This window comes from Haliotis asinina, chromosome 6, assembly GCF_037392515.1.
Source record: "Haliotis asinina isolate JCU_RB_2024 chromosome 6, JCU_Hal_asi_v2, whole genome shotgun sequence".
Classification (NCBI taxonomy): domain Eukaryota; kingdom Metazoa; phylum Mollusca; class Gastropoda; order Lepetellida; family Haliotidae; genus Haliotis; species Haliotis asinina.
In genome coordinates, this window is record NC_090285.1 from 27,665,504 (window position 1) to 27,677,740 (window position 12,237).

The following is a 12,237-nucleotide window of genomic DNA, read 5'->3' on the forward strand; positions in this document are numbered from 1 at the left end:
GTAATTGAAGTTGTGGTTCCCTCCCATTACGACTACTCTCCAACTGGACTACTCATTAAATACACAAACTTAATGGACGACTGATTTCTAATTACTACCTGTCACCCCTATCATGCGACTCTTGGATCAGTTCATTTTCAACAAAAATATAAACACACGTGTAATCTCATGTTTATTTTACATACAACACATTACACATTTATCACACATTTATCACATAGCGCATTTAATTTGTCGCATAGCCAAAATAGTCATCACTGAATGTTGCTAGGTACAGGTATATCATGTGCACAGTGTTCAGTCTAATTTCAGCAATCTTCCTGCAGCGTCCACGAACTCCAAGGGTGTCTTCTGGTTGTTCTGCAGCTGGGTCTTCAGGTTCTGCAGACGAGTGTCCAGTTGAACATACTTCCTCTTCCTGGGTGGAGGGTTGGCACCATGCATCATCTGAGCAAGCAGTCTTCTGTTTGAGGATTCCAAGGACTTGATGGTGGAGATGAAACTGAAGATGTTGGGATGACAGCGCTGCACAGTTTGGTTCAGGTGATGGTGCCAACCCTCTAGGTGGTTGTTTGTTCTCGGCCCTTCAGTGTTGTTGTGGTTCCAGACAGCAATGGGGAATCTAGCACCGAAGTCCACCCAGTTGTTCACGATGTAGTCTTTAAACTGCTCGCACTTGGCATGACCAATAGGGCCGTCATTCATGCAGTCCACCCACACATCTTTGGACATTCCCTGCAGGCAACAGTGCCAGTGCAGCAGCACGGCGAACCAAACGTCCAACTTCAGGGTTGTCCTTATAGGCACGTACAAGTTCCAAGTCCTGCACCTTTCTCCAGACACACTGGGAGTAGTGGAAATAACAACCTCGGACTGCGGTGGTAGGAAACTCTGCGTGAATAGCCTGGTGCACAGGATACTCGAAGTCTACCTGGATGACGTCTGGGCTGAGGGGTCTTCCTACTCTGTCCTGGGTAACTTCTTTCAGTTGCTGGAACAAGCGAGTGTAAGTCTCTCGGCGACGGTCTGGTAAGAGGCAAAACATGAGGGGAAACATCTTGCCGCCGGCCATGGAGTGGATGACATACAGCTGGTGCCACAGTCCTGGACAAGAATAGAAAGTGCCATCCATATACAGAATGTTCGCTTGTTGGGCCATCTCAAGTGTTTCATCCGTCGCAAATACAAGAATCTTGTCTTCTCTGCCACTGTTAACTGCCAGGAATCGGCGACCGTCTTTGGTGTTAGCCCAGGAACCCTCTATGTTGACCGATGCTAGGTCCTTTGGAAGTGCAGGCGTTGTCTTGCGTCGGTGACGATACAGTCCAGACTTCACAGAGCACAGGGGCGGGACAGTGGCGGCAGCTTCTACAGGGATGTTGTTGATTTCGTCGTTGTAGATTTGTTGAATTGCAGTCGTTTCTTCACGGGAGCGCTTGCGGAGGTTGCTGATCAACTTCATTGATGTCTCATCTTCTGGTGGGTGGCTGTGTGCTCCTGTAACAGTACGAATGAATTCGCCAACTGTAGAGATGTTTCCTTTGCATCCAGTCTGAGCACATCTCCAGTAGACTGCAGTATCTCCAGTGCGGTTCAGCTTGTATCTATAGCTCTGATGTATAACCTGCCGGGCTCCTCTCTGTGATATCACAAACTCTGCTCTCTGAACATTCGCCATAGTTATAACATGAAATTTCCATTCCAATCTTATATAGTTAAGTTTTGAAAAACTGAGACGTTGAGACATTTAACTCTCTACTACCTCTTGCTACTACTCCTTTGTCTTGCATTGAAGCTTGTTTGTTTGTTTATACAAGAATACTTTGATCAGTTCTTTTAAGGATCATCACAAACACAACTTTAAAGATGCAATCAGATAAAACTAATGTTTGTATAAACAAATAGCTGATCAAACAAGTGAGGATTATCAATCCGTCCTGTTTCCTGGTTATTTAATTTTTTTTTTTTAAATGTTATGTTCTTTACTTAACTAAGTCAGTGGAATGAGTCCATTATTATAAAGGGTGCCTAATTGAAATGAGTATTTCAACAGTAGTCGAGTTGGGAAGTAGTCCAGTTGGAGAGTAGTCGTATTGGGAGGACACCGAAGTTGTGCACTGCGTATTGTCATCAGCAGACAGGCAGGCAGACCTCTATGTGTCAATAAACCAAACATGGAGTTTTCTCTGTGACACAGTCTGCTTACCACAATCAACATGTTTTGTTTTTTCATGTACTGAGTAGATTATTTACTTGTTTATGTACACAACCAAGATTAGACTACTGCTCACGACCCCATACTCCAGGCAGGCATACTGATTCAAGCTCTGCGAACCTACTCCCTGCACATGCGTTATCAGCACAGCGCAGCACAGCTGTTGAAACCACTTTTTCTTCCAGCACTGGGGTACAGTTAGTGTATCATTTGAACTCCGATTTTGCGGGAATTTTTTCATCGCATTTGTTTTTTCAACTTTGTTGATCTGTACAGTTGTCCCAGATATGAGAACAATATTCAAAAGAAGGAAGAATGTGGGATTTGTACATAGTCTCTAGCATTTTCCTAGACAGGCGATATTTAAAGCTTTTACGGCAATGTATCTTGGGACTAACATTTTTAATAATGTTGTGAATGCATGCATCCCATGAACATCCCAAAACAGTTGTTTTGTAGTATAATTCCAAGGTGGTTATGGCTTTCAACATTTTGGATTGCAAGCCCCTTCATAAATTAATTTGGCTTAGGGTTGAGAGAATTTCTGCACGTGAACTGCAAAGCGTCTGTTTTCGAGGTATTAAAACTAACTTGCCACATATTTGCCCAATTAGATATTCTTTCCAGATCGTCATTTAAGCAGTTAGCTGCTTCAAATGAATCATCTACGATAACATAAATAGATGTATCATCGGCATAAAGTCTGATGTTACTGTTAATGCTATCCACTATGTCATTTAGGTATATGGTAAAGAGTAGAGGTCCTAAAACTGAACCCTGTGGAACACCAGCCATTACAGGTCTTGTTTTGGAACTAAAACCATTAATAACAACCTTTTCACTCTAGGTTCTTAGGGTTTAAAGTCTTTCAGGTTAGTTGTTAGGGTTTGGGTTCTGTCCCCATTGGATACTGTGGTCTAGGTTCTCTTTGATATGATCATATAGGGCATTTTTTAAGTTTAAGTTAAGATACTGAGGTCTGATGCTCTTTGATTCACGTTTTGAGGACTCCTGAAGATGCAGGGTGGAATACGCCCTCAGCAACCCATGCTTGCCATAAAAATCGAGAGGCAACTTTCGGGATCGGGTTTGGTCAGGCTCGCTGACTTCTTTGACACATCAGTTCCCAGTTGTGCAGGTTGATGCTCATGCTGTTGAGCACTGGATTGTCTGGTCCCGATTCAATTATTTACAGACCGCTGCCATATGGCTGGAATATTGCTGAGTGCGGTTTAAAACTAAAACCCACTCACTCTCTCACTCAGGCTTTTAGAGGTCTTGATGTCTCACCTACATAGGTCTGTCCATAATCGCATGAGACATGGTTAAATGTTCCCAATGATTCTTGTTTCTGGCTGGTAGGTGGTTTGCCATTTGCTTTAATGGTGTTAAGGATGCCGTTAATTCTTTTGAAAACCTGAGTCTCTGGACTCGGTGTTTGACAATGCCATAGTATGGGAGGTTGATGACAATCAACATCAAAAGACTCTAGCCATCAGTCAACCATGACCAAGGCTAATAACTCATTGATAATCCTGCATATATATACATCCTCATCATTGAAATTCTCCACATATGGCATACCACAGGCTTCACTATATTCTGTTTGCAATTCCTCGGCCCCCATTTTGAGCCAATCTGAGTCCTTCCTCGTAACAACAGTGGACTCTGAAACTATCATTAAAATATTGACAATTTTTTTAATTTTAGGTAAAAAATTCTGCAAAAACCTCCGTGTTATTATGATCAGTGTTTCATTAAATACTTTTTGTTTATTAGTATTTGAGTTAGACTGTAATTTATTGGTCTGCATTTGAGCCAAATGTATTTTGCAGGCTTCAATTGCTATGCTTGTATCAAAGCCCATATGTTGTTATTGTGTCTGGCTTCCTAATTCTCTATTGTACTGAACAAACATCTCCTTCTCTGAAATGAACATATTCCACTGAAAAAACATTCATAGTGAAAAAAAATAATATAATGAAATGGAGCCCTGGGACTTTCTTCATTTTCAGAGACTAAACAAATCTGCAGAAGGATAATTTCTTGGAATTTCTCAACATGTGCAAAGATTCTTATCACCCATTACTGACACGCTACTGAGGGTGTATGTGAAAGGACTTTTTATTGCCCCCCAACATAACCCTACCCAACCCAACCCCTACTCCCTCTCAGTGTGGTGTGGGCAGCTCAGGGGAAGTATCAAGTGTCGCAACCACATAGATCAGGGTTAGCATCTCTTGAGACTAATGCTATGGCTGGGAAAACTGGATGCATTCAATCTGCCAACAAAGATATCAAATATAATTTTTCTCCCAAATCAAAATATTCTGTCTGCATTATATACAGCAGTTTGATTGAAATCACATGGAACAGGAGAAAACTGTTAATTGAAAGTGGTAAGACAGAGCCATGTCTTCAGATTAAAATTTTTTTACAAGTAACAGTTAACGGGAAATGTTCAACACACAGTGTGTAGAAAATGTTTATGTGAGGTCACTCATATGGACAATACTTTGTGCAGTCTTGTAAAACCGTTAGAAAACACTGCCATCGATTTGTACAGATCCTGAAGCAAATCTATCCAAGAAAGTCAATGCAAGTCTAGAAAATGTGGCAAGTCTAAATTCCCTTAGCTTCGGAAAGTGAAGAGAGTCTTATTCTCCCATTTTATTATTTTATTATTATTTTTTTACTATGACCTTTTTTTCAGTAAAATATGTTCATTTCAAAGAGTAATTGTATATAAGCTCCTCGATCCTAATGCTTTAGAACCTACCCCAAAACGTCGCTTTCACAAAGAATTTGTTCATCCATACATTGTCATCCTTCCTTACTCCCCTAACTTCTAAATGCCTTAATTGTCAAAGTTTACTTTTCTCAGACACAAGATCTTGGTGGTAAGTATATTATTTTTAGAGCAAATTTGCCATGGAAAATTTTCAAAGTTCATAATAAATGAGTTACTGTAATTTTGTAAAGAATAATCCTATTTGTATCACACTTTAACTGCATCTTTCCTTTAAATAAAGAAGTCATTACCTAAATCTGAAAACAATCCTTCAAATGAATTATGAAGTTATTGGTTGAACAAATTTACAGAGGGAACTTTCCCCCAAGTATACGAGATGTAATTGTAATAATTCTATGTCTCAAATTTAAGCGATTTCAACCAATAATATTGAAGTTATAAATTGTTGTGCAGTAAGAGTTAAAATATCACACTGCACCTCCCCTGTAGACAAAGGTATTACTCAAACTGAAAATATACCAAGGAATTATTCATTGGATTATCTATAACACTTTAGATACTCATATACTGAAATTTTAAATGAAAGAACTTAAATGAATGCGCAGCATATCCTTCAGCCAAGTATGACAGGTCCTGGTCATATAAAGTCGGATTGGCTACAACTAGAAGATACGTAATGAGGAATTTTTGATGACTGAGTAGGAAATAAAAACAATTTTTTTCAAGTCACATGCACTTTTGTTAAACCATATTTATTGACAATCGAGTAACATAATGTGTTAATGCTGTCCCACAGAGTAAGCTAGATCCAGTGGTTGCACAGAGTGGCCTCCACAGCTTCTAGCCTGTGCCCTGGCGCACACAAACTGCCACCACACTATCAGTACACAGCTTACACAGAAGCACACATCTCAACCCTGTTGTGACAGCTTTATCCAAACAACCAATAAACACCAAAACAATTAAACAGTAATCAAACATAACTTGCCTGATTGCCTCATGTTCTGGCAATCAATAAATATAGATTCTGTACTAACAATAAGAAAGGATAGAGCTAAGTGTTCAGGACATCAACTGTGTTCAGGACCTCACACAATTTGGTGTAACACTCATTAATACCCTGCCATATGACAGTGATCAGTAATAATCAAGTTTCCACCAGATGATCCAGTGATAAGCATCATGGTTTGTGTATGAAAACAAATGGTTTGTATATAAAAACATCTATTTCAGCAACATCCTGTGTGTAGTGGTACACAGATACTGATGACCAGTACCCTCTGTGTATGGAAACGCTAACTTGGGGCTCCTTCATGAAGCAACCTCAACTCAGGTTAACCTTAACTCATATTCTTCAACAGTGCACTAAGGTTACCTCAGTAACTTACGGTCACCTTAGAGTTTTGGGAAAGGAGTCCTAGAACCTAGTTTCAAGTTGGCAGGTTTTGAGTTTTACAAGTTTCTCCTACATTAATACCTCAATAGTATTGATAAAATATCTCAGTCCAACACAATGCCAAGTAGACCAATACATTGTAACAGTAACAAAGTTACACCTTGTATTGTACTGTGTATAAACTGTCCCTTTTACCGACTATTTACAACATTTGGAGCACTTGTATAGGGCTAAGAAGAATTGTAAGCTGTTCAAAGCTGAAACGTATGTCATATTTGGGATTTCACTCTCTCAATAAAGTACAAATTCTAGTACCAAAAAAGTACTTGAATTTGTACTTTACTGAGAAAGTGAAATCCCCAAATTTGACGTATGTTGCATTTGACCACTTTCTAAATAGCATCATGTAATCATAGCTTTCCAATTCACACTTATCAGAGGGGTACACAAAGTACACAGTCTAGGCTACCAGTTGTCCAACTTTCATTTTTGTGGAAGTCGACTTTGTGTGCTGGCAATTAGGTGCCTGACTCTGAGGGTGCGGGTTCAAATCCCGGATGGGACTCAACCAACAAAGTACTAGAATTTGTATTTTACTGAGAGAGTGAAATCCCAAATATGACATCTGTTGCGTCTGACCACTTTCTAAATGGCATTGTGTAATCATGTTCAAAGCTGGGACTGAAACCTATGATTAAGAGATGAAACTGTGTGTTGAGTGTGCCTGAATTAAGTCATGGCTTTCTTTCACAAGATAATGAACTGTAGAAGTAGGAAATACAAAAGTGGTCAATGTCTGATAACTTCCTGTGCATAAACATAGTGACTTCTAAGGCCTGAAGAGATGTTTTCACCTTTACATAATACATTTTGTAAACTATTGCTGCAGAAACATTAACTTTCGAAAGATAAAGCGCCATGGCACTACTGCTCACTAGATAGATATATTAACCAAGATATCAGTTATAGAAAGAGCTTGCTATAAGTCTTAAATGTGAAACGTTTTATTGAATGAGATGTATTTCAGCTTTACATAACAGTTAATGGATACCACAGTGCTACCACTTACATATCATAGATATCCTGCATTAGGTTCATCCCTCACAGTGCCACCAGTCTGAAGACAACTTCCTAAGATCAAACAACTACCCCAGTCGGTCAATTTGAGAATTGTAAAAAATGGACGTTACAACAGAACCTGACAACGTATGGTTTAGCCTCAAACACTATTGCCTCAAAGATGACATCCAGCTGAACTTTGTTAGTCCTAAGATTTATTTGTACTGGTAGGAATTACTCTCTGATACTGGTAGGTTGTGGCAGTGTTTTGGGGGCAACATTTTACCACTTGCCAGTAACAAGTTGTGATAAATCTAAACTCGAAAAGCTAAATTGGTTGTGAAATTGTTAAACATATTGTAAGTACATTTCTCAAGATGTTCCAAAGAGAAACAGAAAACCATGACAAAACAAGTAGAAAGGCTGCTGACAGTGACACAGTTACAGCTACAGTCTGTAGATAGCCACTAAAGGAAATTGTCACCCTTTCACCAGTCATCCTAATAAAACAATCAAAGTTGACAACTATAAGGTTAATAATGAATGTAGTTACCTATCATATACACCCAGCTTAAAAGAAAACAGCAATCACCTCTCAAAATTCATCCACATGAAGAACCCTCGGTCAGCTAAACACCGATCCAAATTTGTGGTTACAGAGCTTGTAGGTGAATAGCAGAAAGTTTGTTTGGAGTTCTTGCGTTTTGAAATTGGTGTTGTCCTGTTGCTGTGTGTGTAAAATTCCAAATAGAACTGACCGAGGCAACAATTTTCATTGAAGAGCACAAATGTCTGGTATATGCAACAACACATATACTCCAACGAAATATCACACTCATCCGATCAAATATCCACATCCACCTCTCAAAGAGAATGCAGCATGATTCCGTCAAACAGCTGTATAATGTTTAAAAATACTGACATTCCAGACAGTTTGCAAATATACTTTTACTAGCTCCTACGATAGACAATGTAACAGTTACAGCTGACCATTTTGAGAACATGCCTCTGAAACATGGCAAGCTACTAACTAACAGTAATGTAACCATAACTTACAAGTAAGTGAAAGCTGCACTCATCCATTTACTAATCTTTCCCCCAACTTTCGTATACAGAAGTTTAGTCCAAACTCCAACAAAAGCTAAAAGCAGTTCCATTCCATGGGGCTGCTGAAGGGTTGTAATTAACGTATGCTGAAAACATTTTAGTCAGAGTTCTTATTTTAGAGAAAAAAATTATCTGCAGTGCTGCTTTCTCTCAATAATATGACACTACACTGAAAAATGAGATCACTTGAGATATTATAACACTTTCCCCAGGGTTCAGGTAGGATCTGAACACCAACAAGGCAGCTAACAGTTACACAGACACATAATGACAACACATATATTCATCAAGAATACCCACTCTAAGCTTCTAGACTGTACAGTGAACTGGCATACTTCTGAAATCATTAACCAGAGTGTTGTGCCTCCATTCACCACCATTCATGGCACTAGAAATCAACCATACCACCAGTATTGGCAAGCCTCAATACAATTATTTTCAGCTTGGGGAAATGTATGCCTACCAAAGGAAGATTTGATCATCAGCAAGTGTCAAAGTTTGTAGCCTTATGGCTTCACTAGACATGACAAGAGCATACATAATGGCCAAAATACAGTGACAAAACTAAATATGAACATTCATTTGACCTGAGCTACAACATCCACTTAAAAACCAAAATCTGTATTTTCTGTCAATAATTTATGTCAGCCCAAACACCGATACCTTGTTTTGTTTCAGAAAAACGAGGGCTTGGAACATTAATTCAGATGGGCATAAAACTAACAACATGTACATCAGGCTGAATTATAACATTTCTATAGAACTTTCAAAATGTCCTGTGGCAGACGTCTCATTACAGATTTCCTAGTTTACACTTATCTACTGTTGCACACATTATGAACTAGGTTAAACTGGAACATAAGCCAGTATGACTCCACTACATTAATGATGCTTTTGGTATATGATCAAAACAAACATGTGGAATCCTCTATGTGATGACCGGTGTGTCTCAATGGAAGCCGGCCAATCCCATACCAACACATAACACAAGGGTCAAGTATAAAAGTATGAAAATAGCATTCTAAGACATCTGTTTAGAAAACCTATTGTTGTTGTCATAACATACTAAAGCATTAAGGATATATATAATGAGAGATTTGGGCTGGTTAAAAAAAAGCAATGTTGCTGTCAATTCAATAACACACTTTCATAAAAAAGTAACAACTTTTGATATGGAAAGATATATAATTTTGGTAACAAAATGTAACTGCACTACAAAATGTTCAAACTCTATTATGAGAAACAAAGACTGATATTTCTATGTGGGACACTGTCAATAGGAAATAATCAAGAAGATAAGCAGCTTGTGACCCTAACACAGCAACTGAAGGAGACTGTAGTGACTAGTCTCACTGATGGCAGGTACAAAGCAATGGTGGGGGCAGTACGCATAGTTCCAAAAAGCAGCAGGTCTTGCCTAGGGAGGAGTGGTCCATACTACATGTAAACCAACACACTTCTACAAACACAAGACAACACTCGCGTGTTTGGCACACAACTCACAACAAACAGCCCAAGCTGTTTGTTGAACTGCTGATATAAATACTTATACAAATACACTGAAACAGGTTAGTACAGAGGCCTGGACTATCACTGTTTGTAATGAAAAACAATGGGTATTTCTGTGTACATGTGATTCCTTAATTAGAGAGTTTTAATACTGATTAACTGGATGTTAGGGTACTTATCTTCTTGACAAGCTTTGTAGATATAACAAATGATTATTTGGAGACCTGTGGTGTAAACATCACATACTGCTTGTAGAAAACATCAGGCTCACATCTAAGGTAGCCTAACTATTATGCTTTACTAAGATGGTGTTTAGTTTCTTTTAACAAAAGACATCCAAACAACTTAACACAGACCACTTTCAACAATGTAGATCATTGGTCAATAGACAAAGCACATCTTAAAACACATAAGCAATAAATTACACCATAATACACTAATATTCAAAACCTTTCCAGCATTTTCAGGTTGGAAAATCTTTTCAATGCCTTTCAAGACACTGTCTTTCATTATATATAGAAAAGGAAAATGAATTCATCACAATCTGGAATCTCAAAATCAATAAGTAAATGTCACTTTACATCTTGCTTGGTTTGAACTTAAACAATGTCCACACTATAGTGAAGACTCCATTTTGCTATAAATACATCAACTGAAAGACTCATTCAAGCTGTAGCCATCTACCAATACCACTTGTATAGATTACAGCATTTGATAGGAACTCTATATATATCATTTGTGACATCATCCAGGAACAGGTCTGTTACATATTCATAAATAACAAGTTTATAACATAGCACAGCAACTCACTACATCCTCACTACTAACTGTATATCACAAAATCAAACTCAGGAATAGACAGAAAACCTGATGTTTCAAGAACAAATTCTACACTTACATGTACAATATTGGACATCTGTGACCTGTCATATAAGGGAAGTTAGGTTCCCATAAGCTCAGGTTATAGGAGTCTCAGTACAAAACTCACCATAAACTCCAGGATTTGAAGTACTTCACTTTCAAATGATGAATTTTGGCACTTTTGACAGGCAAAATATTTGGAATCCATTGTCAAATTCTGGACAAACTGTTCAAACCTGCCCTCATAATCTCAAGCTTTGCAGTAACAATTATCTTTCTGACTATAAACTTCAGAACACACGATACATCATCTGCTCAGCAACAGCCACCTAAGGTGTCACGTGACACAGTGAGATAAGACGAAGGATATTTCCCGACAGCAGATGAACACAGCAATGATATAGGCTTTGGCTGAGGGGAAGCTGCTAGTGGAATACAAAGGTGTTTAACATATGACCTTGTATTGCTATATATGCCTGATGTAACAGCTTCCTTTTGAATGCCCAGCAGAAATGGAAATGCAGATGATGTGAATGTGGTCCTCACTGTATGAGCTGTGCTTTGTAAGCGCACACTACCAGCTTGGCCTGAAAAACATTTATGCAAGTGTCAGGACATATCTCAAGTTATCTGTGGTGACAGCAAAGCATTGACAGATCTTCAGTTACAAAGCCAGCAATGTAAGAAAGTACTCTGAAGGATCATGCTTTTCACCTTGGAAGAGACAGCAGATTCAGTGTGTATACACAGCTCATTCTTCCCCGGTAGAACTGGATGGCAAGACAGGACAAAGTTGGCCTCCTGCAAAAAATATACACCGTCTCATCAAGTACCACAAAACAAGAGCCATAAATACTGAAACTCAGTTCTCGAACTAGCTCACAGCTGCAGTAACTGCTGGCATAACAACAATTTAGTCAGCATCTGCAGGATGTGTTTCCATGATCTGAGCTGGGTTTACTAATAAATCTATCTCTGTTACATCAATGACCCAAATGTCTCAACATGTAACTGCTCAGGAAGAAGCCAGCATTTTCTCGCCTCTGTATACAGGAGAGCTGTTGTGTGATAGTTCTGCTGCAAGAACAACTAGCTATGTACACCTGACAGTCAAGATTATTTCTGCTACAAAAGTTTTTGTGATTGCAGTTAAAACACAGAATTTATGGCAATTATGAGTGAGTGAGTGAGTGAGTGAGTGAGTTTAGTTTTACGCCGCACTCAGCAATATTACAGCTATATGGCGGCGGTCTGTAAATAATCGAGTCTGGACCAGACAATCCAGTGATCAACAACATGAGCATCGATCTGCGCAATTGGGAACAGATGACATGAGTC

At 38.8% G+C, this 12,237-nt stretch overlaps 2 protein-coding genes across 2 annotated transcripts in view; both read right to left on the reverse strand.

The window, feature by feature from the left end:
* Positions 1–297: 297 nt before the first annotated feature.
* LOC137287783 (uncharacterized) lies at positions 298–1,678 on the reverse strand. Its single transcript, XM_067820171.1, has 2 exons — positions 719–1,678; positions 298–675 (listed from the first exon to the last, which is right to left on the reverse strand). The coding sequence occupies exons 1-2, from the start codon at positions 1,676–1,678 to the stop codon at positions 298–300; spliced, it is 1,338 nt and encodes a 445-aa protein (XP_067676272.1).
* A 9,681-nt stretch (positions 1,679–11,359) lies between these two features.
* The window catches only part of LOC137287022 (M-phase phosphoprotein 8-like), a 79,250-nt gene continuing 78,372 nt past the window's right edge, over positions 11,360–12,237 (reverse strand). Inside the window, exons 13-14 of the mRNA XM_067819118.1 lie at positions 11,614–11,700; positions 11,360–11,486 (exon numbers count right to left, since the gene is read on the reverse strand). Of these exons, the coding sequence (XP_067675219.1) occupies positions 11,442–11,486; positions 11,614–11,700 (132 nt within the window). The 3' untranslated portion in view covers positions 11,360–11,441. The remainder of the gene's footprint in view (positions 11,487–11,613; positions 11,701–12,237) is intronic.

Coding starts and splice junctions, on each gene's coding strand:
- LOC137287783 (XM_067820171.1), bottom strand. CDS start 1,678: ATGGCGAATGTTCAGAGAGCAGAGTTTGTGATATCACAGAGAGGAGCC. Junction 676..718: donor CAGGGAATGTCCAAAGATGT/GTGGGTGGACTG, acceptor GGTCATGCCAAG/TGCGAGCAGTTTAAAGACTA.